The 23,574-nt window shown below is 32.8% G+C and overlaps 3 protein-coding genes across 8 annotated transcripts; 1 reads left to right on the forward strand and 2 right to left on the reverse strand.

Annotated features, from left to right (window-relative positions):
• Positions 1–4,172: 4,172 nt before the first annotated feature.
• LOC114398684 (protein DA1-related 2-like) lies at positions 4,173–9,453 on the forward strand. 2 transcript variants are annotated; one of them, XM_028360853.1, is made up of 12 exons: positions 4,173–4,623; positions 4,966–5,120; positions 6,115–6,202; positions 6,296–6,416; positions 7,078–7,216; positions 7,314–7,397; positions 7,708–7,827; positions 7,924–8,136; positions 8,211–8,273; positions 8,378–8,493; positions 8,698–8,756; positions 8,852–9,453. In XM_028360853.1, the coding sequence occupies exons 1-12, from the start codon at positions 4,467–4,469 to the stop codon at positions 9,235–9,237; spliced, it is 1,701 nt and encodes a 566-aa protein (XP_028216654.1). In that variant the 5' UTR covers positions 4,173–4,466; the 3' UTR covers positions 9,238–9,453. The 2 variants fall into 2 exon arrangements, with proteins under 2 accessions (XP_028216654.1, XP_028216657.1); XM_028360856.1 differs by having other exon boundaries at positions 4,176–4,623; positions 7,093–7,216.
• A 1,200-nt stretch (positions 9,454–10,653) lies between these two features.
• Positions 10,654–15,007, reverse strand: LOC114398691 (mitochondrial substrate carrier family protein B-like). Of its 5 annotated transcripts, none has more exons than XM_028360867.1 (8): positions 14,399–15,007; positions 14,034–14,210; positions 13,743–13,892; positions 13,178–13,279; positions 13,022–13,092; positions 12,835–12,902; positions 12,438–12,530; positions 10,654–11,126 (listed from the first exon to the last, which is right to left on the reverse strand). In XM_028360867.1, the coding sequence occupies exons 1-7, from the start codon at positions 14,573–14,575 to the stop codon at positions 12,451–12,453; spliced, it is 825 nt and encodes a 274-aa protein (XP_028216668.1). In that variant the 5' UTR covers positions 14,576–15,007; the 3' UTR covers positions 10,654–11,126; positions 12,438–12,450. The 5 variants fall into 5 exon arrangements, 4 of the variants coding, with proteins under 4 accessions (XP_028216668.1, XP_028216678.1, XP_028216660.1 ...); XM_028360877.1 differs by having other exon boundaries at positions 12,438–12,506; positions 14,399–15,006; XR_003663610.1 differs by having other exon boundaries at positions 11,002–11,126; positions 12,399–12,530; positions 14,399–15,006.
• Positions 15,008–20,280: 5,273 nt separating this feature from the next.
• LOC114398717 (ras-related protein Rab2BV-like) lies at positions 20,281–22,826 on the reverse strand. Its single transcript, XM_028360886.1, has 2 exons — positions 22,419–22,826; positions 20,281–21,160 (listed from the first exon to the last, which is right to left on the reverse strand). Exons 1-2 carry the CDS (start codon positions 22,581–22,583, stop codon positions 20,672–20,674), a joined length of 654 nt encoding a protein of 217 aa, XP_028216687.1. The 5' UTR covers positions 22,584–22,826; the 3' UTR covers positions 20,281–20,671.
• Between the last annotated feature and the right edge of the window lie 748 nt (positions 22,827–23,574).

Consider the following 23,574-nt stretch of genomic DNA (forward strand, 5'->3'; position numbering starts at 1 on the left):
GGTATGCAACTGTCATAATCCAGACTTTTTGCTGGAATTTTGCTGCTGCTCATAGTGATCCTACTTGCTCGAGTAGGATTGCCTTTAGTAGTGGACAGCTTTGATCTCTACCAAAAAATATTCTGAAGGTTGAAAATTGACACACAATCCTGTAGCACTACTTTCAGTTATGCAACATTAAGTGTCTTTTTCATGATGCCTAGGATTACTTGTAAATTAATTATGATTTATTCAAAATTCCCAAATGATCCTGTTTTTATCAGGGAAAGCCAAAATGCTCCGGATAGGAATGAAAACTTACACGAAACCAGCACAATCAAATTTGTTTCTATGTTGAAAAAATTTTCATTTTGCAAAGAGTAAAAATCTGCTCGGACAATAATAGACAATTCTGTGGAAAGAGGTCCTTTGCTTATTGTCTGCTGCCAATTTGAAAATTACTAGTTAGTAATGGGTACTTGGCAAAAGCTGCCAAGACTAAAAGCATGTTTTGTGAAAACAATATTTTGAGATTTTATATTTTTGATTTGATGGACATTGGATTATGACATTCCAAATCAAAAATAAAAAAGACTGAGGAGCATATAGCTTCATCAACTTTCTCAACTTTCATCATCAAACTAGGTACGACCTCTTAAGTTTCAAGATGCTGCTACCATTTTAAGTAGAAAAAAAAGTGGAAAAAGCGTATCTTCAAGGTGCTCCCCAACATGTGGTCTGACTCGAATATTATGTGTTTCTAGTACAGAAAATCTAAAGATGAGATTTGAGGGTGAAATAGCTTTCCTTTCCTCCTTTTGCTTCCATTTTAATATTAATCAGCACTTTTTTGTCTTGCTAGTAGCTACATAAAGCTTTTAAGGCTGCCATTCTGCCAAATAAGATGTTTCAGCTTATATGCTTCAAAACTCTAGGTCATAGCCCTAATTTATAGGCCCCGAGACTGTTTGAAGAGGACGGGCAATCCCCTTTTGAGATTAAAAACAGATATCCACTTTATTCTGATGAAACAGGTGGTTCAAAAGAGAAAAAATTCCAAGTGTCAAGGTTCTTGAAGCTGAAGTGGCACATGTCCAAGTTTAGACTTGGATGTCATCTTAATTAATGTCACATATTTTGATCTTCCACAAAACCATGTTTCTCCATGCCTTATATAGATGCTTGCACCTACTACGTTGTAAACAAAGGGAGAAAAAAAAAGAGAGTAAAGCATTAGCTACTTACTTTTGTTTCTTTATTATACCAATGAAAACAACACTTGGAAAAAAGATCTATATACTCTTAAGAATCATGTAAATTTAAGAAATAGAACTAAGCTAGGTGTGAAGACATTTCACCAATTAATCCATTTGCCGGAAAGTAATTTTCTATGTTGTGTAGGGCATATATATTGGTCCCAACTTTATGGCTATATTGCTGGCTAAGAGAAATGTCTCAGTATTGTTGGTGATCAAAAGCTAGGTTCATATATGATATATAGAACCAGAAAAAGAAGGAGGCATGGTTGTAAAATGCTTTTTTCTTTAGTCATAGCTTTTGAAGTTCCTAATTTTCAGTTTCTACAAGTTTACAATGATGATCACACTTCTAATGACAGAGAAGGCCTTTTTCTTTTCTACTTTTGTCTTCTTTTTATGTGGTGACAGATGAAACTAGCAGATCGATTTGCTTTTCATGCAAATGTTTATGGATAGCATGCAAAGATTCTTTTCTGAAAAATTGGAAATCAGTTCGGAACAAAACTACATCTTAGTATTATGATTTTTTTTCTCCCTATCCTTTTAGCATTGTTTGCTTGGATGTAAAACTAAAATATCAGCTACAGCATGAAGAATATCTTCACTCATATATGCATTTCTTGGCCGTCCAAACTTTGGAATAAAATGATTTTTTTGGTTGGCCAACATGAGCATTTTACTTTGGCATTGCTCTATTAATTTCCCAGATATTATTTAGTAGAGAAACAATTATTTTTACATCAAAATAACGAGTAAACCATCATTTTATTACCTGAAAGTATAAAGTCTTACTACATTAGTTCATGAAAATAAGAAAATTCCAAATAAGTTCTTAAAAGTACAATCCGTCAATCACATTAGTCCAAAATTCAAAAAAATATATGACTTAAAGTAATAATATTAACATAAGTTTAGAGATAAAAAACATAATAGTAGTTAAGTCTAGACACTTGAATGAAATAACTAAAAATTTCAAGAACTTATTTGGAAACTTTGTTTTTTCAGAGACTAATATAACATGTTACATTTTTAGGGATCAAAATGGTGGTTGATTCTCAAAATAATACAATACTCTGCAACACCTCAATTTACACCTCCTTGTCAATCTTTGAGAAATTATCCCATCTTTTTTGATGTATTTCTTAACAAAGTTCAGGCTGTCTTTCTATAACAACTGAGAGATGTACAATTTGTAAGTTATTGAATAGGGATGATTCCTGAGTGTGAAGATTGTGTGACTCTTTTTTGATTTTTTGGCTTATTGAATGTCATGTCAATTAGAAGACAAACAGAACAAAAGTGTTTGCTTTGATAGAAGGAATAAAAAGGACAACGATTTATATTCGCAGTGTATGAATGGAATTTGAAAACAAAAAAGATAGATAGATAAAAGTGAGTCAAGTTGCGATTTAAGTGAACTGTCAAGAACCATTAGCGGATAACTAGATTATTTGCAGATGTATTGTCTTATTTATTTATTTAAGGAAAGACTCCTTATAATTTTTCATAAGAAAAGAGAGGTGGAGCTAAATAAATAAACAAACAAATAAATATGAAAGAAGGGAGAGAGGATAACTTGATAAGATAAGAGGATAGAAAATGGTGAAACATTTTTTTTATGAGAAAAAGGAGCTAAGCCCAAAATGGTGAAACATCTAAAAGAAGTAACCTGCACACTCAAAAGTCAAGTAAAAAAAATACAGGAAAAAGATCATTAAGTTTCCCTAAATTTAATTCCTTTTGCAAATAAATGTCTTAAACTTTAATTTTCTCTCAATTAATGCAGTTCACCAACGGGAAATCATCAATTTAATAAAAAGTAATAATAAATACAGTGTTTGTGGAGAATTGTGAAGGAACGTTATAAAAAATTGTAATTTTAAAATACAAGAAATTTTTTAATGAGTAGTTTTTCTTTGAAATTCTTTCTTCCTGCCATAAAATTTTGTCAATCATACCAGTTAACGCCTTTAAAACATATCTAACAAACGCAATTTAGAAAGAAAAAAAATAAATTATCCACATGTTTGGTTTTACCTTTGTGAGGGAGACTTATGTTTCTTTACCTGATTTCTGAACGAAATTAGCTTTGCTGTTCAACAGAGATGTGACACGGTAATACCATCAATATCTTTGGCAACTTGCTAAGAAGGAGGAATCACGTTTGGGATGTGGTTCATGTGAAAGCTATAATTATTAATTTCTAAAAATGATATTTAAGATGTGAAAAATTACGTCAAAAATGTAAAAATAAACAAGTTATATGTTTCATCGTAGAATATATATATATATATATATATTAAAAAAAATACTATTAATACTATCGGATAAAAGGTAAAAGACATTTTAGAATCTAAATATAATACGATATGATTACAGTCGCACAAATGACAACTACAAGCAGGGAATACTTCCTCTGTTACTCATTATATTTATAGGACCAAATTTAAAATAATATTAATTTTTTTTATAAGATTCAATCTATAATATTTGTTGTATTAATTATTTTTAAATTAAAAATATATATAATTAAAAAAAGAGAAAAATATATTGACATATAATTAGGAAAAGAAAAATATTAATGAAAAGAAAGTATCTAAAAACAAAGTTATTATTATTATGAAGTAAATTAATTATTTTTTTAATTTTAATTAATTAGGTAATTAAGTCTTATATATAAAAATAAAAAGAATATTTAATGTAAAAATTATAGAAAAACATAAAAAAATCATAAATAATTTTACGTATTTTAATTTTTGTTTTCTTTTTTGTTAATTCCTTCACAGCTACTCTAAGATTATTGATTATTGGTTACCAGCTAGGATGAAAGAATAGCTTCCTAAAGTTGACAGTTACCAACTAGAATGAAAACTGAAACTGTGTGTGTCTGTCCTTTTACCCGGCAAAATACTTCCGAATTCAAACAAGAAAGGCAACAAAGAGAAAATCTTGCATACACACTCTCTAACTTGAGCTGAGCTTCTTCAACTCCATGCGTGCAAACACAGCACTTGTTTTTTTTTTTTTTTTTCTCTCTCTCTAAATCCTCTTTGATTCTCTCTCTCCAATCCACCCCTTACTTAATATTCTGCTCTTGAGCAGATTCCCTCCTCTCGCCCACCCCACAACCCATCTTTCTGCCTTTCTCTTCATTGCTTTCCAAGCCAAGAATCTCTACTTTTGATTCGTCTCTTCCTCTCTTTTTCAACCACTATTAACTCTTCTCCAATGCCCCTTCTTCTTCTCATTTCATCTCTCTGTCACTTTCATTCCTCTTCCTCCCTTTTCCCTTCTTCCCTCTCACACAACATCATTATTGCCTTTTCATCCTTAATTATGGCTTCTTCTTCAGATGTTAACCATCTTTCACATCCTTGCATCTATGGTATCACTATTCTCTCTCTCTCTCTCTTTCTGTACTAGTCATCAAAATCTGAGCTGAGCTTCATGTACACCCCTGATTCAAAGTGATTCCTTCATAGATTTTTACTTTAGTCCATGAAAGAAAGAAAAAAAAATGATTTTTCAAAAAATTATTTGAAGTTTAAGTTTCTTCAGTTGATTTTACTAAATGGGTATCCTCAAAGTTCCGTAATTTACTTTTCATATGGTTTCAAAAAAGTTATCTAGATCATGGTGTTTTTATAGGTTTGGAACTTGAAAAATTTGAACTTCTAGTGGTTCTAATCTAACTTGATAAATCGTGAAAATTTTTTGTGGAAAACAGGGGATTATAGTTCTTCTCGCTCAGAGAGAAAGTCCGGTTTCATGAAATGGCTTAGTAAGCTTTTCAGAGGTGGGTCCAATAGAGGAAGGGGCTGTCGTCACCTGCATGAGCCAGCAGAGGAAAGCATAGTTCGGGGTGCTCCATCTAGAGCTTTGGTAAAGTGAAGCTCTGGCTTCTAGTTTTATTCAATAATGTCTACACAAGATGTTATGAATTTTAATTAAAATGCACTCATAGCATAAAAGTTTTTTTTTTCACCATCATTTAATAACATATTCACGTATATAATAAATTTTTGTTAACTTTTTATAATAATTAGTTTAAAAGTCTAAGACTAAGTTGATTTTTTATTGACTAATGGTGTAAAAATCATTACATTAACAATATATGAAACTTGCACTCTATTATTATTTTTTGCATAAATTAAAAAATGCAACTAGTTACTCAATGTAGTATTATACTTCTGGACCAATACATGGTGATCCTAAGTTCCTAACTTAGTAAAAAAAAGTCGAAACTTAGTCAAAATCATGTAAGTTGGTAATGATAACTTAATTTCACATGTTGCATTCCCTTGGTACTTACTGACTTCTTCATTTTCTGCCAATACAAAAGTTATTCAGTCAATTTGAGTTTTATTGGTTATTGCAATGAGTGTGCACGTTTAACAACAGAACATTTTCATTAACTTCCTGATTTCAATTAAATAATGATTTGAATTATACAGAGAAGGGAAACCAATATACAAATCTCGGACAGGAAAATTTTAGTATGATCTTGCTTCGTTGCAAATATAGCTATATCTGTCTATCTTTGTTGTGCACCAACAAATTACACCATATATTATGCATTGTGCTGCATTATATATTGATAAGTGATAGCATCATATTTTGACTATTTTTTTTAGCATACATCACATCATTATGTTTCTGTAGATTATTCAGCTTCTAAAAGCAGAATTTTTTTATTTACTTCCAACGTTTTATAGAATCCCTTTACTCCTTATATTGTAGAGTGTCCACTTCAATGTGTTCTTCTACACTTAGATGGCAGCGAAAGCAAAAATTCATAACTAGATATTCAATAATTATTTTGGATTTATTTACTAAGGGCAAGATTTTTTAATAATACTCCTGATGTAATAATTAGGATGATCGTGGTAGAGCTCAGAAGGAGAAAGAGGATTTAGGCCATGCAATGGCACTTTCTTCAGCCGAAGATTTAAAGAGACCAAACGGTTGGTACTTGATTTTCAAAAAGGTGCTTGTTATCAAGTTATCTAGATCTTTCTGATAAAAAATTAAACTTGTGTTTCCATTTGCTCATCAAGGATATAATTGGGGAGAAGACACCGGTGATGATTACTCAAAGGCACCTCACGATACCCTTAACTCATCTGCACACCCTCCATTTGCCCCTACACCATTTTATCCCCATCCCCACAAATATAGGTAAAAATTTCGCTCTCGTAAATCTTGTATTATGTGAATGTCAAAGATCAAGTGTTTCCCATTTGGTCCATAGTGAGGTGGTTGAGGTTTGTTATATATGCCACTATTCTCAACAGTTATGTTATATATATATATATACCGGGTTAAACTGAATCAACTACTGGCCCACTAGTTCGACTACTAATCCATTGACAGCCTCTACCGGATCAGTGACCAGGCTGGTTTTCAGAACATTGTATGCCAGCATTAATGGAAATTCACTTTTTTTGTTCCTTATTCCTCATGCTCAAAAGTCGAGATATTTTGACAGTGTGCATCAATGTCTGTCTGCATTATGTAATTAATTGTTTTATTGTTGACTAAATACTTTCATGTTTACAAACAATTCTATGAAGATATAGGGTATCGCATGATCATATCAATATATGAATAAATGATGGTCCTGCAGCGTCATTCCTTACTTGCTTCAATGAATCAAGTTGCACAAGGAATCGGAATCTTTTCCTCCTAAACAAATTTGAAAAGTGAAAAAAGAAACTTGCAGCATGTGCAGACATGTAGTTTTGACTTTTGAGGGGGAGGGGTAGAGTTCTATGTAAAAATATCTAAGCAAGTGGAAAAGAAGGATATTTTGGTACCATTTATAACTAATGATGTGTAGTTTCCCATTGAACAGAAGAGTATGTGGTGGCTGCAACCAAGAGATAATGTATGGAAATTGTTTGGGCTGCATGGATACTTATTTTCACCCAAATTGTTTTCGCTGTCACTCTTGTGGTTACCCCATTACCGAGCGCGAGGTAGTTTGGCCCTCTTTGATATTTTTAGGGGATGTTAAGATCATCACTTACCTTTTTGACCATCTCTTACTGTTTTCTTTTTTTCTGTTGATCCAAGTTTTCCTTGTCAGGGAAGCATCCATATCACAAGTCCTGTTTTAAAGAGCTGACTCATCCTAAATGTGAAGTTTGCTTCCAATTTGTAAGATTAGTTTGCCTTTCCTTAATCAAACTGTTCTTCTTTATTATTGATTTTCTCTATTTAAGGTTGTTAAATTTCAGTTTGTTTCATATACCTTAAATAGGACGGGCATTAGATTGTTTTTGATGGAGGAACCAAATATTCTAGTTTCTCATAAGATGACATTTGATAGAAATTGTTAGAACTTGCCTATCATAGAACCAGTCTAGTAAAATGATTACCTCTGGTCTTTCATTTAACCTATCATCTTCATTCTTCACAGTTAAGAAGGATCTTTATTAACACAAATGACTTTTTATTTGAATTTCAGATTCCTATAAATGCTGCTGGTTTGATTGAGTATAGGTGCCACCCCTTTTGGTCGCAAAAGTATTGTCCATCTCATGAGTATGATAATACAGCTCGCTGCTGTAGTTGTGAAAGATTGGAGGTATTAATTTAAGCACTCCAGACTATTTAATGATTCGTATTTTCAGAACAGGTATTTATCTGAATCTTTTTTGTTACTGTTGTGTTTCGCTTGAAGCCTCTGAACATAAAATACTATAGACTAGAAGATGGACGGAGTTTGTGTTTAGAGTGCATGGAATCTGCTATAATGGATACCGGTGATTGCCAACCCCTATACCATTCTATCAGAGACTACTATGAAGGAATGCAGATGAGAATAGATCAACAAGTTCCCATGCTTCTAGTTGAGAGGGAAGCACTGAATGAAGCTATTGTAGGGGAGAAAAATGTATGAAAAACTATCTTCTTTGTTTTAGTGAAATAATTAGTCCAATTCTTCTTATTCTCAGTGGTTTCTGCCAGGGTTTTCATCACTTACCGGAAACAAGAGGTTTATGCCTTTCAGAAGAGCAGACTGTCACCAGTGTATGATATTAAAATTGGTTACTTTTTGTTTGATTAGAATGTGGTAATGAAATTACCACTGTTTCAGATAAATTCACTACTTTATGATTTATATGTTGATTCAGATACATAGAAGACCAAGAATTGGAGGCCATCGACTAATAGGGATGAGAACTCAACCTCAAAAACTGACTAGAAAATGTGAAGTCACAGCAATTCTTGTTCTATATGGTCTTCCTAGGTAACCAGTGGACAATGGAAACTTTACTTTTTGTACCCTTCGAATTACAGCTGATTGATTCCCTTTAGAATATAGTTGTGGGTTCAGATATTTTTCAAATACTAATAAGACAGTACCGATGACAGACTATAATGTTGTTACTTTCTTCTTATTGATGATGTTCAAACTTCATTATAGGAGTTCTCATATTTTAATGGGATGCAGGTTACTCACAGGTGCAATACTTGCCCATGAGTTGATGCATGCATGGCTACGCCTTCATGGTATAGTATACTTTTATGTTTTGATCCTTATGATATTCAACATCTCAGTAGTATTCATGACCTTTCATCTCATTTATTCACTTTGAACTACGAAGGTTATCGCAACCTTACTCCCGAAGTAGAGGAAGGCATTTGTCAGGTTCTTTCGTATATGTGGCTTGAGTCAGAAGTAATGCCTAGCTTTCAAAACATGCCATCAACATCCACAAGTGCTGGTTCTTCCTACTCTTCTTCCTCCTCCTCCTCCTCCTCGTCGTCCTCCTCCTCCTCAAAGAAGGGTGCAAAATCTCATGTTGAAAATAAATTGGGTGAATTTTTCAAGAATCAGATTGCCAATGATTCTTCCCCAGCTTATGGTGGTGGCTTTAGAGCTGCTAATGAAGCTGTCAATAAATATGGTTTGCGTAGAACACTTGACCATATTCATTGGACTGGTTTTTTCCCAGTGGAAAAAGAACGCAAGTTCTCTAAGTATGGATAGAAGAAGTGCTTTGTTTTCATTTTCTTTGGTTCCACAAGTGGATAGACCAGGACCGGTTCAAAGTAAAGACAGAAGCTTGGACAACTTCTGATATTTGGGTCCTATGAGGAAGTCCAAAGTCTAATTTGACAAAACAATAAATATATGCATGACAAGTTAGTATTCAACGATAGTTTATTTCCCTTGACCAAAGAATAAGTAACTGTTATTTCTTTATGCATTTAGCAATTATTTTGGTAAATGAAGTTAACAAGGCTGAGCAATATTGCTTTTGCAAATATTCTAAAATAAAGCATCCCTTCCTCCCCAATTAAAATTTAAACTAAATAACAAATGAGTTCCTTCAATAATTCCAATAGAAGTGACTGCAGTAATTCTAATAGAAGTGATATTACATATTTAAACGACATTTTGAAGATAATATTTGCAGAAAATGACAACCTATTTAATAAATATCAAAATGATCCTATTGAAAGATAAATGAGAGGTGAAATCTCTTATCAAATAAGAATGAGAAGACTGAACAACATATAAGTGAATACAAGATCCATAAATGTAAGCCTTAAGATTTTGAATTAAAGTATAACGTCAAATTCACTTATGTAATTATTCATGGCATATTAGTGTAAATCTCTCTAATGTTTACTCTTTCTTCAATGGTTTTCGATTGCACAACAAACCCTTTAACAAACTCAAAAGTCATAGGAGATATTATAATTTGATAAGCACAATAGATTCCAATTCTTAATCGTCTTAACTTGACAAAAAAAATAATAATGGGAAAGTAGGTGTTCATGTAGCCATTCATTAGGAAGCTGGGTCACTTATAACACTGCTACACAGCAGGATACCTCTTCACTTGCTGATAATCACGTGAGCAATTCACCCTTAAGTCTTAAAAAGTTTTTTTTTTATTTGCTTTTCTTTTGAAAAAGAGAAGACCAAACATAATTTTATAAAAACTGAAAAAATAAAGGACAGTTTTTTACTGAACTAAAATAAATCTCCAAGTTGATTAAAAGAGCTTTTACGTCTCTATTCTTAGTCTCCCCCCTTTAATTTAAAGGTAATTTTAAACTAAAACAATAATAAAATTAACATTTGAGTCCAACTTCGTTACAAGTAATTTATCATTTAACTTTGTTAGAATCCAACATGCACACAGGATTTGAGTCCAATATTAAACGTATGAAATTCAAATGTGAGATTTATAAGGCATAACCTCTCCAACTACAACTGACTAGCTTTTGTAGTATAGTTCTCCCACGTTCTTATCAAACTTTAATTCTGAAAGTATTATTTTTAACTTTAAAGATAAAGAATAAGTCCGGCCATCAGAAACCAGTTGCAGTCTTGCAGATTAATAGATATTGCTCACTTCACTTCCTCTTTTTTCTTCGAGTGCAAAGATAAGCAAAGACCAAATGAGAATACATGCGATAACAGCTTAATATTAAATGTTATGCAAGTCTCTGTACATGCAAAAATGCAATCCCCACGGGAACATTAAAAAATTGCCCAGGTGAGGCTCGAGAAATAAATTGAACTTACAATTGTTAAATCGTAAATGTAACTTAACATTTTTTGTATGGGTAAATAACCTCATACATTTACTTCTTGTATATCAGACTCCAAGGTTGATGGGTGTAGTTATGCAGTACCAATATCTGCTAAAAGCATCTTCAACGTCTCATAAGTCATAAAACAAATACCTACACCGGGCACCACCTTGTAATATTCGGGCAGAATTCCTCTGTAGAGACCACGAACCCCTTCTGTCTGAATTATGTGCCTAAACACACCATAGAGGCCTGTTGTATACACACGGGCTCGCCCACCAGCCCCCTCAAGTTGCTTCCTCCGCCTCACAAGATCCAACGGAAACGTTGCTGAAAATAGTATAACAGATGAATTGAATTCAACTATACCCATTCTACTCAACAGAAATTCAATTTTAGATCAGACCGTTAATCTGTGAGATGACAGTGCATCATCAAAGGTGGTAAGATGATTAATCGACTGAAGTGCAAACCAATTCCAAAACAAGAAATGAAATCAAAATCAACTATATTTGAAATCAATAACCTATGAATTGTAGACAAAATAGGAGTTTCTTATTGTAGTGATCGTGTCTGAGAAAGTTGCAAACCTGCACCTAAACATCATAGGCTATTCTAAAGAATAACTGTGGGAAACATATTATTGATGCCATGTGGCTCTACTGAATTTGTGATCAATTAAAAAAAAACTTCGTACCCCATTGCCCAAAGGCTCTTCGCTATGCGAAGGTATGGGGGAGGGATGTGGTACGCAGCCTTACCCTTGCATATGCAAAGAGGCTGTTTCCGGATTCGAACCCATGACCAACAAGTCACCAAGGCACAACTTTACCGCTGCACCAGGGCTCGCCCTCTGAATTTGTGATCAATTAACAAGAAGAAATTTATGGATGCACAAGTCTATCTTAATATGGTAGCTGCAGCATACAAATCCAAACATGTAAAAGCATTACCTGTAAAATTGGCAAGAAGAGGCAAGGGTTGAAGTAAAACACATCCTTACCTGAACATACATTTGTTGTAGCGAAGGGGCAGAGAACCTTTATTAACACAATTGATAAAAGGGCACTACTAAAGTTTTTTATGCGTGAATATTTTGGATGCATGTGGTTAGTATCTCTGTATAATATACAGTTTGACACAAAATATCCATACCCCAATAAGTAAGATTTAGTGTTTTTCCCATGTAAAGAACAGTCGTTCCTTGTTGACAATTTCATTTATAAATTTTTCTTTTATATTGTAATTTTTTGCCATAATTTCCATAATTTAGATTATGCTGAAAGCAATACTATTAAAGCAACAAGAACAGATTCTTCAGAAACACTTAGGGCTGAAAAGGATTCTGGTACCCATCCAAACATCAGGTGAAGGTAGCCTAAGTGAGAAGCATAGCTCAAAGAGGACACCTCTCACATTTGGTAACTGAGGGAATCATATAGTTTCATCCAAGTAATGCCACCACATGATGGAATCCCCTGCATAGCTTGGGGAGACATGTCATAGAACAAAACTTGGGAAGATGATTACTTGAGCAAGATCTTTAGATAAAAAATAAAGTTACAGAAAGACGAGAAAAATGTTTTTTGTCATTTTCCTTACTAAATTGTCATATGCCACAGATACAATAACAACTCCAACCTGGTCTCTGGTTCTATGGGTCAGTCTGGTTAGATACTTGGTGCAGTTCCTGCACCAAACTCTCTTTCTCTGCATCAAAAGCATAGTAAACCACTACAGACATTAACTTCTTTGATGTTCTTGGGTTGAGCAAATTCAATAGTTTGACTAAAGGATTCTTAACTGTAATTTAACATTTGATACAACAAAACTAAATTGAGTGCCCTGATGCCACACAGATAGAAAATGGTAAAATACCAAAAGAATGTGCATAACCGCATTTGGAAGGAACATCAAAAAGCAAATTATCAACACTACTTATCTGAGAAGGAACATCAGAAATTCACAAGTTACCAAGAATATTTATATGATAAGGAACACCAAAAATACAAGTTACAATTCCATTTTGACTGCTCACCTGTTGATGATGCAATGCCTGAAAGACTGCCGCAAGCCAGACTAACGACAGCAGGTGAATCATCCGATCTGATGTGTACAGATAAGTAATATTAATAATATAATATAATACTAACTGTAATATACATAAATTAAAGGGAATATTAGAGGTTACATCAAACTGATGAATTAATTTGTGGACTGATTACCTATTTGACTGCCAATAAGATCTCAAGGTTTCATACACAGAGAAGCTGATAGCTATACTTGGCCCTACAGTCTGCATTAGCACCAGAGAGATGTGACTAATTAGACACACAAGAATATAGTCTTCAAGTAATGTTAAATTCATAATGACACCATACCAAGAGTGTAGTTCCAAGTCCCTTATAAAGGCCAAATATTCCCTCTTCCTTGCTAATTGTGTGTAAAGCATGCCAGATACCTCTGTAGTAGGTAAAATTTGTCTGCGAAATTTTAACAATGCTAATTGTTAAGAATTAAAATAAAAATGCAAGGATCTTTAACCACCAGCTGTACATGAATCAAATTTAAGCAGACATCTGTAGTGGATGATCTGATTTCAAAATAAGTAAATTTCAAGGTCAGGATCATCATTCATGCAAGGTTCCAAGCAAAGATACTAAAGACCACATAGAAGACAAATACAACAACAAGAACAAAAGTCTTATCCATTAGGTGAAGCCGGTTACATGGATTGCACAACGCTATTGAGCAATGCAACTAATTATAATGGGGGTGGGGGTGGGGGTGGAGTCAAAATTACATTGACCTGGATGACAACTTGGGAACATATCATTGATCGATAATACTCATCAAAGCTAGAACATAAATGGAGGTCAAATGCGTAGGGCCATAGGGGAAAGGGCTACTACCCACAACACAAAAATCTAACACATTTGATCTTACCTGTGCAGCCAGCCGTGTTCTTACAAGATCCAATGGATAAGTAGTTGTGGCAGCAGTGACTCCTGCCAGGCCACCACCAACAAAATGTACGCAAAGGTCTGCACTAACATTATCCCTATGACTTTGAAGTCCCGGAACCATCTTTAGCAACTGCTCATACAAAATACCATCAAACACAAATCAATCCATGAACAAGCAACCACTCATAAAATCACAAATTCAAATTTCTTACTTCTCAACAACATAATCAAAAGAAAACAAACACATGCATCACAACATCAATAACCATACCTTCTTGTAGTGCTCGTACGAATAAAAGTTAACCGAAGAATAAGGTAACCGGTGAGCAATGGTGACCAGATTCCCTTTCCAGAAAGCTCCAAACCCCTCTTCATGGATAATCCGTGAAGCCTCATTCCATATACTGGCTTTTCTCAAAGTTGCAACATTGGAATGCATTCCTTGAATCTGAAAAAATTTACAAAAAGTAAGGTTTAACATCATCATAACCTAAACTCCTTCCCTCACTCTTTATTTTTTGAAATTTTAATTTCAATATTCCACTAGCTTACATCGAACTCAGATAAACGCAGAAAGATAAATAAAAAATAAATTTTTTTTTTATAAAACTGAGATGAAATTAAAAAAATTGGAACCTGAAAGAGGATGGTGAGTCTCGCAAGCGGCGCCGTACAGGATTTGCTGAACGCGCCGGCGACTCCTCCGGCAAGAAGCTGAGAAACAGTCCCAATATGTTTCGGCGGCGGCGGCTGCACCAACTTCCGTACACCACCACCATCCACCGCCACACCAACCCTAGCTTCCATTTGCATCTCCGAGCTTCAATTTTTCACCTTTTCTATTTTCTTTTATCTCTCCGCACTTTTCTCTAACCGAATTAAATTAAATTAAAATAAACCTCAAGCTACCTTCACTATCAGAAGAACAAGGATTCGCAACTATGCATCGAGCATTTTCTTCACTTTGTTACTTTTCGCTCTGCGCAGTTTCAAACGAGGAGGTCGGCGACGTCGTTTTTGCGACCCGGCTCGAGCAAAACGGTGACGTATATTGTTGGGGCGGTTCACCGGAAAAGTTAAAGCAGCGTGGGTTTTATTCGCTGCAGTGGGTTGCAGGGTAGTTTTGCGTTGAAAGGAGGGTTTACGATGGAAGCGGGTATAGGGGATATGGTCCCATTTGCGAATATGAGTTGCTTTTATGGGGAATATGCGTTGTCTGCAAATTAAGTTCAGAAGGCACATTAGATTCATTAGACAGCTGTATATTAAGGTTAGGGCAACGTCGGTTAAACCAAACCTCCTATCAAAAAATGACATTTGTATTTCTTGAATTATTCTTTAATCTCAAATATAAAAGAAAAAGTCTATTCACACTAGTTAAAAAAATTAGTTAATAATATTTAATTTTAATTATATTAATCTTAATTAAAAATAATTTTTTTCTTAATTAAATAAATAATACCTTAAAAATAATATCGTTAAATAATAAAATTGATTAAAAAATTATATTTGAAATCAAAAAATATAATTGAACTGTATAAATAGTAAAAGAAACCATGAAATATCTCCTTGCCTATTCTCTTTGTTCGAAATTTTCACTTGATTTTCTCTTGGAAAAAAAAACACTTATATGGTTATTTTGTTAAGATTTGAAGGTGATCAAAAAATTAAATTGAACTGTTTAAATTATGTGAACTTTTATTCAATTTTAACATAAACGCGTTATGGTGTTTTTCCTCTTTGTTTGCTAGGAACGTGCCATTAAATTCTAATCATTCGCCATCTTTTACGCTTAAAACGTTGAACACATGAAAGTTGAAACAAACGCATGGTTGATTTTTATGGACAAAAGATTTGATTTAGTAAATAAAACAATAACAACAATAATGTTCTTTTTAAATGTAACCTAAAATCTTTTATAAACTACTCAAACATGCCATTACTAACAAATAGCAACAATAACATGACCAATAGATTAAAATAAAAATTAAAAATAAAGCGTACGGACGAGGAAACTTCACGTTTTATTAATTACGAAACAGTACATGTCCGTGCTGATAATTCCTTGACGAAGACATTTACTTGTGAGTTACTATAAGAGATTTAATAATCAATGATGAAATAAGCTTTTAGTAGGGACTAACTAAACTAATGCATTTAGTAGTAAAAAGCGACATTTTGATTATTTAATATTCATTGGCTTTTCGTTGGCTTTGTAGTTGCACCGATTGATACGTATTGGTTTACCGTCATGCAGCTTTTCCTAACCACTGCGTTACTCGGATAAGAATTTCTGATAAATTTCGAATTGAAAGAAAGTGAAAAGGAAATGGGTACTATAGATATCGTAGAAGTTTAGGGGTTGTTTGGAGGAAAGAGGAGAGGAGAAAAAATAAATATGTAAAATATATGAGAAAAATAAAGATTTTGTTGAAGAGAAATAAATGAGAATAAAATGTAAGTTTTTGAATTATAGTTAGTTGGTAAATGATAAAATAATAGAAAGGAAATATTGGAGATGAGTAAATGACATTTTTATTCTTTTTAAAATCAAATTTATGTTATAAAAAATATTACAACAGTAAAGTCTCACATCATTTAAGAGTTAAAGTCATATGTTATTTATAAATATTTTTTCTTCTCAACCCATTAATACACCTTTTATAAGTACAAAGTCATGATTGTAATTAAATATCTAAGTGGATAATACCTTGGATACGGGACTCAATCGATGTTAAATTGGTGCATGCTTGATTTTGTTGTTCGACGTTGCATTCCTCTTGTGTAAAAATAAGGAGAATCCAAGTATACACCCAAAATATCATTTGTCTATTTTTCTTTATTATAAAATTATATTATATTACTATAACTATATGTTTTAGATCATGGTGTGCTTTGGTTCAGGATTTTTTTACTACACTTGATTATATTAACCGATTGTCATATTTTGAGAGGGGAGTGTATACATATTAATTTATCCTACAAGGGCATTAAGACCTTTTCTTTCTAAGGATAACACTTATATATTTCGATTCAGATTTTTTAAAATTTCTCTACTATTATTTTTTATGTTTTGTATTAATTGATTAGTAAAAACTTTGTATGTGTTATGATTCTATTTGAACTTATTTAAATGTTATATTGTTGTTTCTTACTTCCTAATTATTTATCTTACAATCTTAAAAAAGAAAAACCTTATCTTTTGAATTTGAGTTTCCAAGCAAAACTCACGTATAAGCAATCTTCACCTTTTAAAAAATGTTGTGATTGATATATAAGTTTACTTGAGACTTATAATTTCTTTGTTTGTACCTGTCATATTGAGTTATAATTATTTGCTGATATTTTTTATGCTTGACTAATTATTTGCTAGCATTTTTTCTTGTAGTATATAAGCAGAATTAAAGTTCTTCTTTATCACTCAGTTTCCATCATCAATATGTTGTTATAGATTTTAATTGGTTGAAACATGTTCTCCAATTTAATTATTGCTATGTTTTAGTATTCCTTGTGCATTAGCTTTAGGTATTGGTTTTGTGTTGCTATACGTTTTGTATGACGTGATTATTTTAATTTGGTTAATCATGTTAACGAATTATGGCTTTGAGTTCTTGAGTTAAAAATATTGTACATTCTTTTCTTTAATTATGGTTATGGCTTTGAGTTGGGAAAGGAGATGCACAATGACAATTTCTCCTCAAATCTGCTCATACGAGAGAAGAAGAAAAAAAACACACACGTGGGTTCCACTCCTTTTTGTTCCATCCAACCGAATCACTCCAATATTCCTAATTTTTTGCTCTTCTTCCCCATTATTTCCCCCTCTTACTAATTTAGGTGCACAACTAGACTGAAACTTAGTTTTCTTGTATTTTTTTTTATCATATTCACACACAAAAAAAAGTGAAAATGAAATTGTAACATAAAAAGTACTACACTTTTAATTTGGACTGTAAGTAATTTTAATCTTTAATTAATTTTTTTAGTCAGTTAAGTTACTTTATTTCTAAGTAAATTAAATTTAATTGTGCCGCCAATATTTTATTTTAAAGTCTTTAAAATTATCACTTTCTATTTAAATATTTGAAAATTATGATGAATTTGAGATATAAAATAATTTTAAATTTTTAAAAAAATGAAAATTCAATAGAATTCGGATGATTTTAAAAAATGTAAAATCAATGAAATTTGATATTATATTTATTTTAGGCGAAATTTGATTTATATTGCTTTACAATTATACAACTTTTAGTATCTTATTTGGACCAGCTTTTTCAAGCATACTGCATTCTATTGTCGTCACTTAAGATGAAAAATATGAGCAAAACTAGAATATATATACATTTGTTGAAATTATTGTGTGAGTTTATATATGCATCTAAGTATCTAACTACCGTAGTTTGAAAATTAGAATTTGTGATTTCTAGGTGTCACCAAACTGAACAGATGTGTAAGGGACCCCAAACACCTATGGAAGGGTCTGTCAGTACATGAATCAGACAGAACATTTTTGGTTGGCAAAAGCTAAAGCAGTTAAGTGGTCATACATAGCTGCTTGGCGGATACACCACATTTCGATGCACATAATGTTACACTTCACAATCCGTTTGACAACTCATGATGTTTGGTGAATCTAACGCTATAAAAAAAAGACAGCTCCCAAATTATTATGGTGATTTAGTGCTAAGTATTATCCATTACTTCCACGTGCTCTAATTCCCCTAGCTCTCGTGTCAAGTCAGAATTGGTTGAAGGAAAACTTAATGCGATGCAAGAACCCCATTTGTTGTCTCTTTGATTTTAATTTTTTTTTCACGGGTTTCTTACTCTGAAAACAATCATATTCCAGATACGATTGAATATTATATGTGATATTTTTTCTAATAAAGATTGGAACCTTAATTTATCATATTTTGAGAAACTAATTCCTTCTAATAGAGCCATTTCCATTGGTTTGATTTTGAATCTTTTCATCTTGGGGTCCTTCTTGTTTAAGATATTTCCTTGTTGGTTGGGGCCGGATTTTCACATGGGTCTGTGTTATCTAGAAATTGGGCCAATAGCAGGCTTTCTCACCTTATGGTTCACTTCTACTGATTGAGCCTGGGTAATTGCTTCCTGTACTTCCATAATTCCTTCTTACACTTTTTTACTTTTCAGAAAGTATAATCCAGAATAAAATTTTACCTTTTGGATTAGCTTTTCCAAAATTTAATTTGGAGCTCAAATTTTTACATTTCAGAATAGCTAATACGCAAATTATATTCTGTAATGGGGTGCAAGAAGCAAATTCGGGTGTGTAGGAAACAATTGCCTTGAGCCTGCGGTCCCTAATGCACGATGGGCTTCCTTATTCTCATTCTTGCCTTGATGAACCAGTTTCAAACCTGGCCTAATATAAATGTTTATTTTCATGTTATATCCTTCCAAAGCAACTTCATTTGAGACAACCAAATATTAAATGTGAATATATATTCTGATAAGATTTCAAACCTTAGTTGCAAAAAAGTAGTTATCATAAACCATCAACGGGATTGAGTTTAACGGATGAAACTAGTTTTTATAACGTGATGAACAGTAGTTTGAATTTTTGTTTGGGCAAGTGCATTTAGAGTGCCAAAAAAAGATTGACTCCAAAAAATATGAGAAAACAATATCTAAGTAAATAGATGTAGATTAAGTTAATTTGATAGGGGCAATGCTAATTTTTTGTAGATGTATTATACTAGAGCTTCTCAACTTTAAGTATGATGACCCTTTTACAACTAAAATTGTAGGATAATGTCTTACAATTTAAAATTGTATGATGACCCTTTTCTGCCTATTATGAACCTAATTTTAATGTTTTGTTGAGAGGCAAGTCAAGCACTTTTTAATTTGACGTTCATTATTATTTTTATTAAGTTGAAAACTAGAAAGTTTTGAAATGAGGAAACTGAATTATTTTTATTTCTAATTTGATGAATACAAAATGGAGGAAATTACTCCTATATATAGAATTTATCTTGGAGTGCACAGCTGGAGCCTGGAATGAAGGTAAAACATGTATTACTTGTTCAGTAGATGCAAAACATAATGATAGGGTACTGGACAGTGACCGTATATGTTTCTTTTTTAACATGTTCACATCTTACAAGAAAATTAATCCCTTTACCTGTTGGACTACCTAATGGCAACATTGTTGTGACTAAGTTGATAGGAAATGCGAATTTTCCTGATTCTATAATGCTTATAGATGTCTTATATTTACTTTTGTTCAATTTCTACTTCATTTCAGTTTCCAAATTGGCAAGGCCTTTTATCTTTTCTGATAAGAAATGCTTGATACAGGATAGCATGCAAGATGATTGGTTGGGGTAAAATGGAAAATGGACTTCGAAAAGCTGTTTCTGAACTTATTATTTTCTGGTTAACATTAAGTATTTAACTAAAATTCCTCTAAATACACTATACATAGACAATTAATGAATCAAAATGAACAATATATACCAAGCATCTCTTTGTCAATACTAACAAAATTGTGTTATGAACGCTAAGGTTTTATTATGAATGAAACATACACCTGAAAGAATAAGAGAACATTAACTGACACACTAGAGTTACAACATTAAAGACTAAATTCCACTGAACTACTGAATCGCCTGTATTTCAAGAATGAAGAATCTGTTAACGCCAAAGCAAAGAACATGAATTGTTAACACGCCATATTCATTTTCAATTGAGATTGTTGAAGACTAGAGATCATCTGCCTCCCAGGTCTAACAGAAAAAAAAAAAAACAAAACCGACAAAAGGTAGCAATTAACTAGCAACTATTCCTCATGTGTTTTCAAATAACAATTTTTTATTTTTTTATTTTTGAGAAACTTTGCTTTTTTCCCTCTGCTTTTCTACATGGTAACCCTGTTAATTAGTTAGAGCAACAACTTCTATTGCCGCCGGCATTACCAGCCATATTCGAGACATTTATGGTAGTTCCTTGTGGAAGGCCAGTAGAGGAAGTAGCCTCTTGTGCTGCCAGTGCCTTTTTACTTATAATGTGATATATATCAAACAAAATGGTTTGAAATGCCTTATCAACATTGTATGCCTCCAATGCTGAAGTCTCTAGAAAGGACAAACCTTCCCTCTCAGCCAAACTTTGAGCATCCTCAGTAGACACTGCTCTCAGATGATTCAGGTCAGATTTGTTTCCAGCCATCATGATAACAATGTTGGAGTCTGCGTGGTCCCGTAGTTCCCGAAGCCACCTCTGCACATTGTCAAATGTTTGCCTCTTGGTTATGTCATAGACCAACAAGGCACCAACAGCTCCTCTGTAGTAGGCACTGGTGATGGCTCTGTACCTCTCTTGCCCTGCAGTGTCCCATATTTGTGCCTTCACAGTCTTCCCCTCCACCTGCATAAACATATATATGTTTCCAGGGAATTAATTATAACTCTTCTTTCTGGTGACAAAAAATATATATATATATATATTTAGCAATGGAAATTCATTTCTTTCATTTTCTTCATATAGGGAACTCATCAAACATGTCACATTTCTGCTGTTCTTACTTGTCACAGCTGACAGCCCTCAAACCACAAGCATATTATTCTCATCATACAGAAATAATTTTATTTCTAATCTTTTGGGGGAGAAATTTTGCATACTGTTATATAATTTCATTTCAATTTTTTTAGATGTAAAATCTTAATGTGTTCTTAATTAGATGGGATTACACCAGCATGGCAGTATCCCATCTCTTTATCATACATACTAGTATATAGGATGAGTTGTCAATAGTTATTAACTATTGTTCAATGGAGAAAGTATCTAAATACACTCTGCAGTTCTTCAACCTTCCAATTTGCTTTCTATTCAATCCAATAAAATGTATGATTATTGCTAAGAAATGCACCTCACACACATGCTTAAATTTCATAGCCTATTCTTGATCAAGTGGTCAAGAGTTGGATTCTTGTCACCTAGTCTTCTAAGTACAAATTAAATTTCATCACATGGTAAAAGTGAATTGTGCTACACTACAAGTGCAAAAACTGGTGTTAAAAATGTAATAAAATTATTCATGAATTTTCACCCAATAACAATGGATTGTTAGCATTTCTCTAAGTAAAAATTGAAAGAGGAAGTTCTCCTAACATCGTGAAAGATCAGTTTATTGATGATACCATGTTGTGACATGTATTAAGTAGTACAGTATGATTTTACTGGATTAGTGTAGCAACTTGAAAATATAAGAACTTCTCATTTAATAGACTTTCAATTTTCAACCATCTATTCCCATATTGTTCACAAAAAATCAATTTTTTTTTTTTGGAGAACTCGTATTTTTTTTTTTGGAGAACTCGTATGTAAACGCATCCCTGCTCTTAGAATAGTACCAATTTAACTCTCTCTCTCTTTTTATTTTTTTATTTGAATGAATCCAATTGAAACACAACAAATTCAATAAAATTTAAACAATTGAGTGCATTATTCTAAAATTACATAATTATATTCCATACTAGTCAAGAGCCATTAATTCCTTCATCAAATTTTTCCCCAATCAATCAAAGAATGTACAAACCAACAAAATTACAATAAACCTCAATCCAAAATTAAAGGAAAAAAAATGAAGAACATAATATACATTGTACGTATAAATTAACTAAACCTGCAATGTTCTGGTTGCGAATTCAACCCCAATGGTAGACTTAGATTCCAAGCAGAACTCATTTCTCGTAAATCTGGAAAGGATGTTAGATTTTCCAACCCCGGAGTCCCCAATCAATACGACCTTGAAGAGGTAATCGTATTCATGGTCCACTTTGAACGCCATGCAAATTAAACGATGGAACGTAAAATAATCAAACTGGGTTTGCGGCTAGAGGGATTGAAGACTCAAACTTTGGTGCAAGTTTTGCAGAGGAGTGAGGAACAAGGAACAGGGTAGGAGAGAGCGAGAGAGAGAGAAGAAAGGGCACATTCAAGGCCAACAACGTGAGCAGAAGCAAAATTAACGGACGAGAAAGGAACTTTGAACGGACTTAACTTTCATGTGGGATTCCAACGCCCGCGAAAATCGCAACGTGTTTTTCTTTTTAATTCATTAAGTTATTAATTATTAATTAATTATCAATTACTATTCATTTTCAAAATTCATATTGATGAGAGTGAAATAACTTATAACTGCAATACCACCACATCGTGGAATAAGGATCTTGTTACATAAAACGGTTTTTTCTTTTTGATAAAAAAGGGGTTATTGTTATATATACCCCAAAATCTCTAATTGGCAATGCAAAATGAAAAAAAAAAAAATCAGCATACGTCCTTCTCGAATCACGATCATGATCCACGGCCATGTAAAATGGTGAATTAATTGGTGATTGCACGGTTTTAAATTGCAATTATACCTGTAATATTGTGATTTTTAACGTTACAATAATTATGATTAAGACTGCATGAGTCGTATTATATTTATTTCCTAGATGTCGTGGAATCTTCAATTTAAAACTGAATTTAATTTATATGCAAGTGTAAGTATCCAATAAGAATTTACTGTTACATAATCGATATCTTTTTTTTATTAATAAGATGATCATAAAACCATTGAACCAAGCTAAGGGTTAAAAAAGAAGAAGAATAGGTCTCTGTACGTCATCCAATATTCTTTTAGTAATTGAAGCCATTGACTTGATTTTAAAATTCTTGCTTTGTGACCTAAAGTCTTTGACAATAAATAATACGGTAAATAATAAATTAAAGCTCTGATGTTTTCCAAGATTCTAATGCATGTGGATTTCTTGAAAAATTCTAAGCGTTACATT

This window comes from Glycine soja, chromosome 2 (genome assembly GCF_004193775.1).
Source record: "Glycine soja cultivar W05 chromosome 2, ASM419377v2, whole genome shotgun sequence".
NCBI lineage: Eukaryota > Viridiplantae > Streptophyta > Magnoliopsida > Fabales > Fabaceae > Glycine > Glycine soja.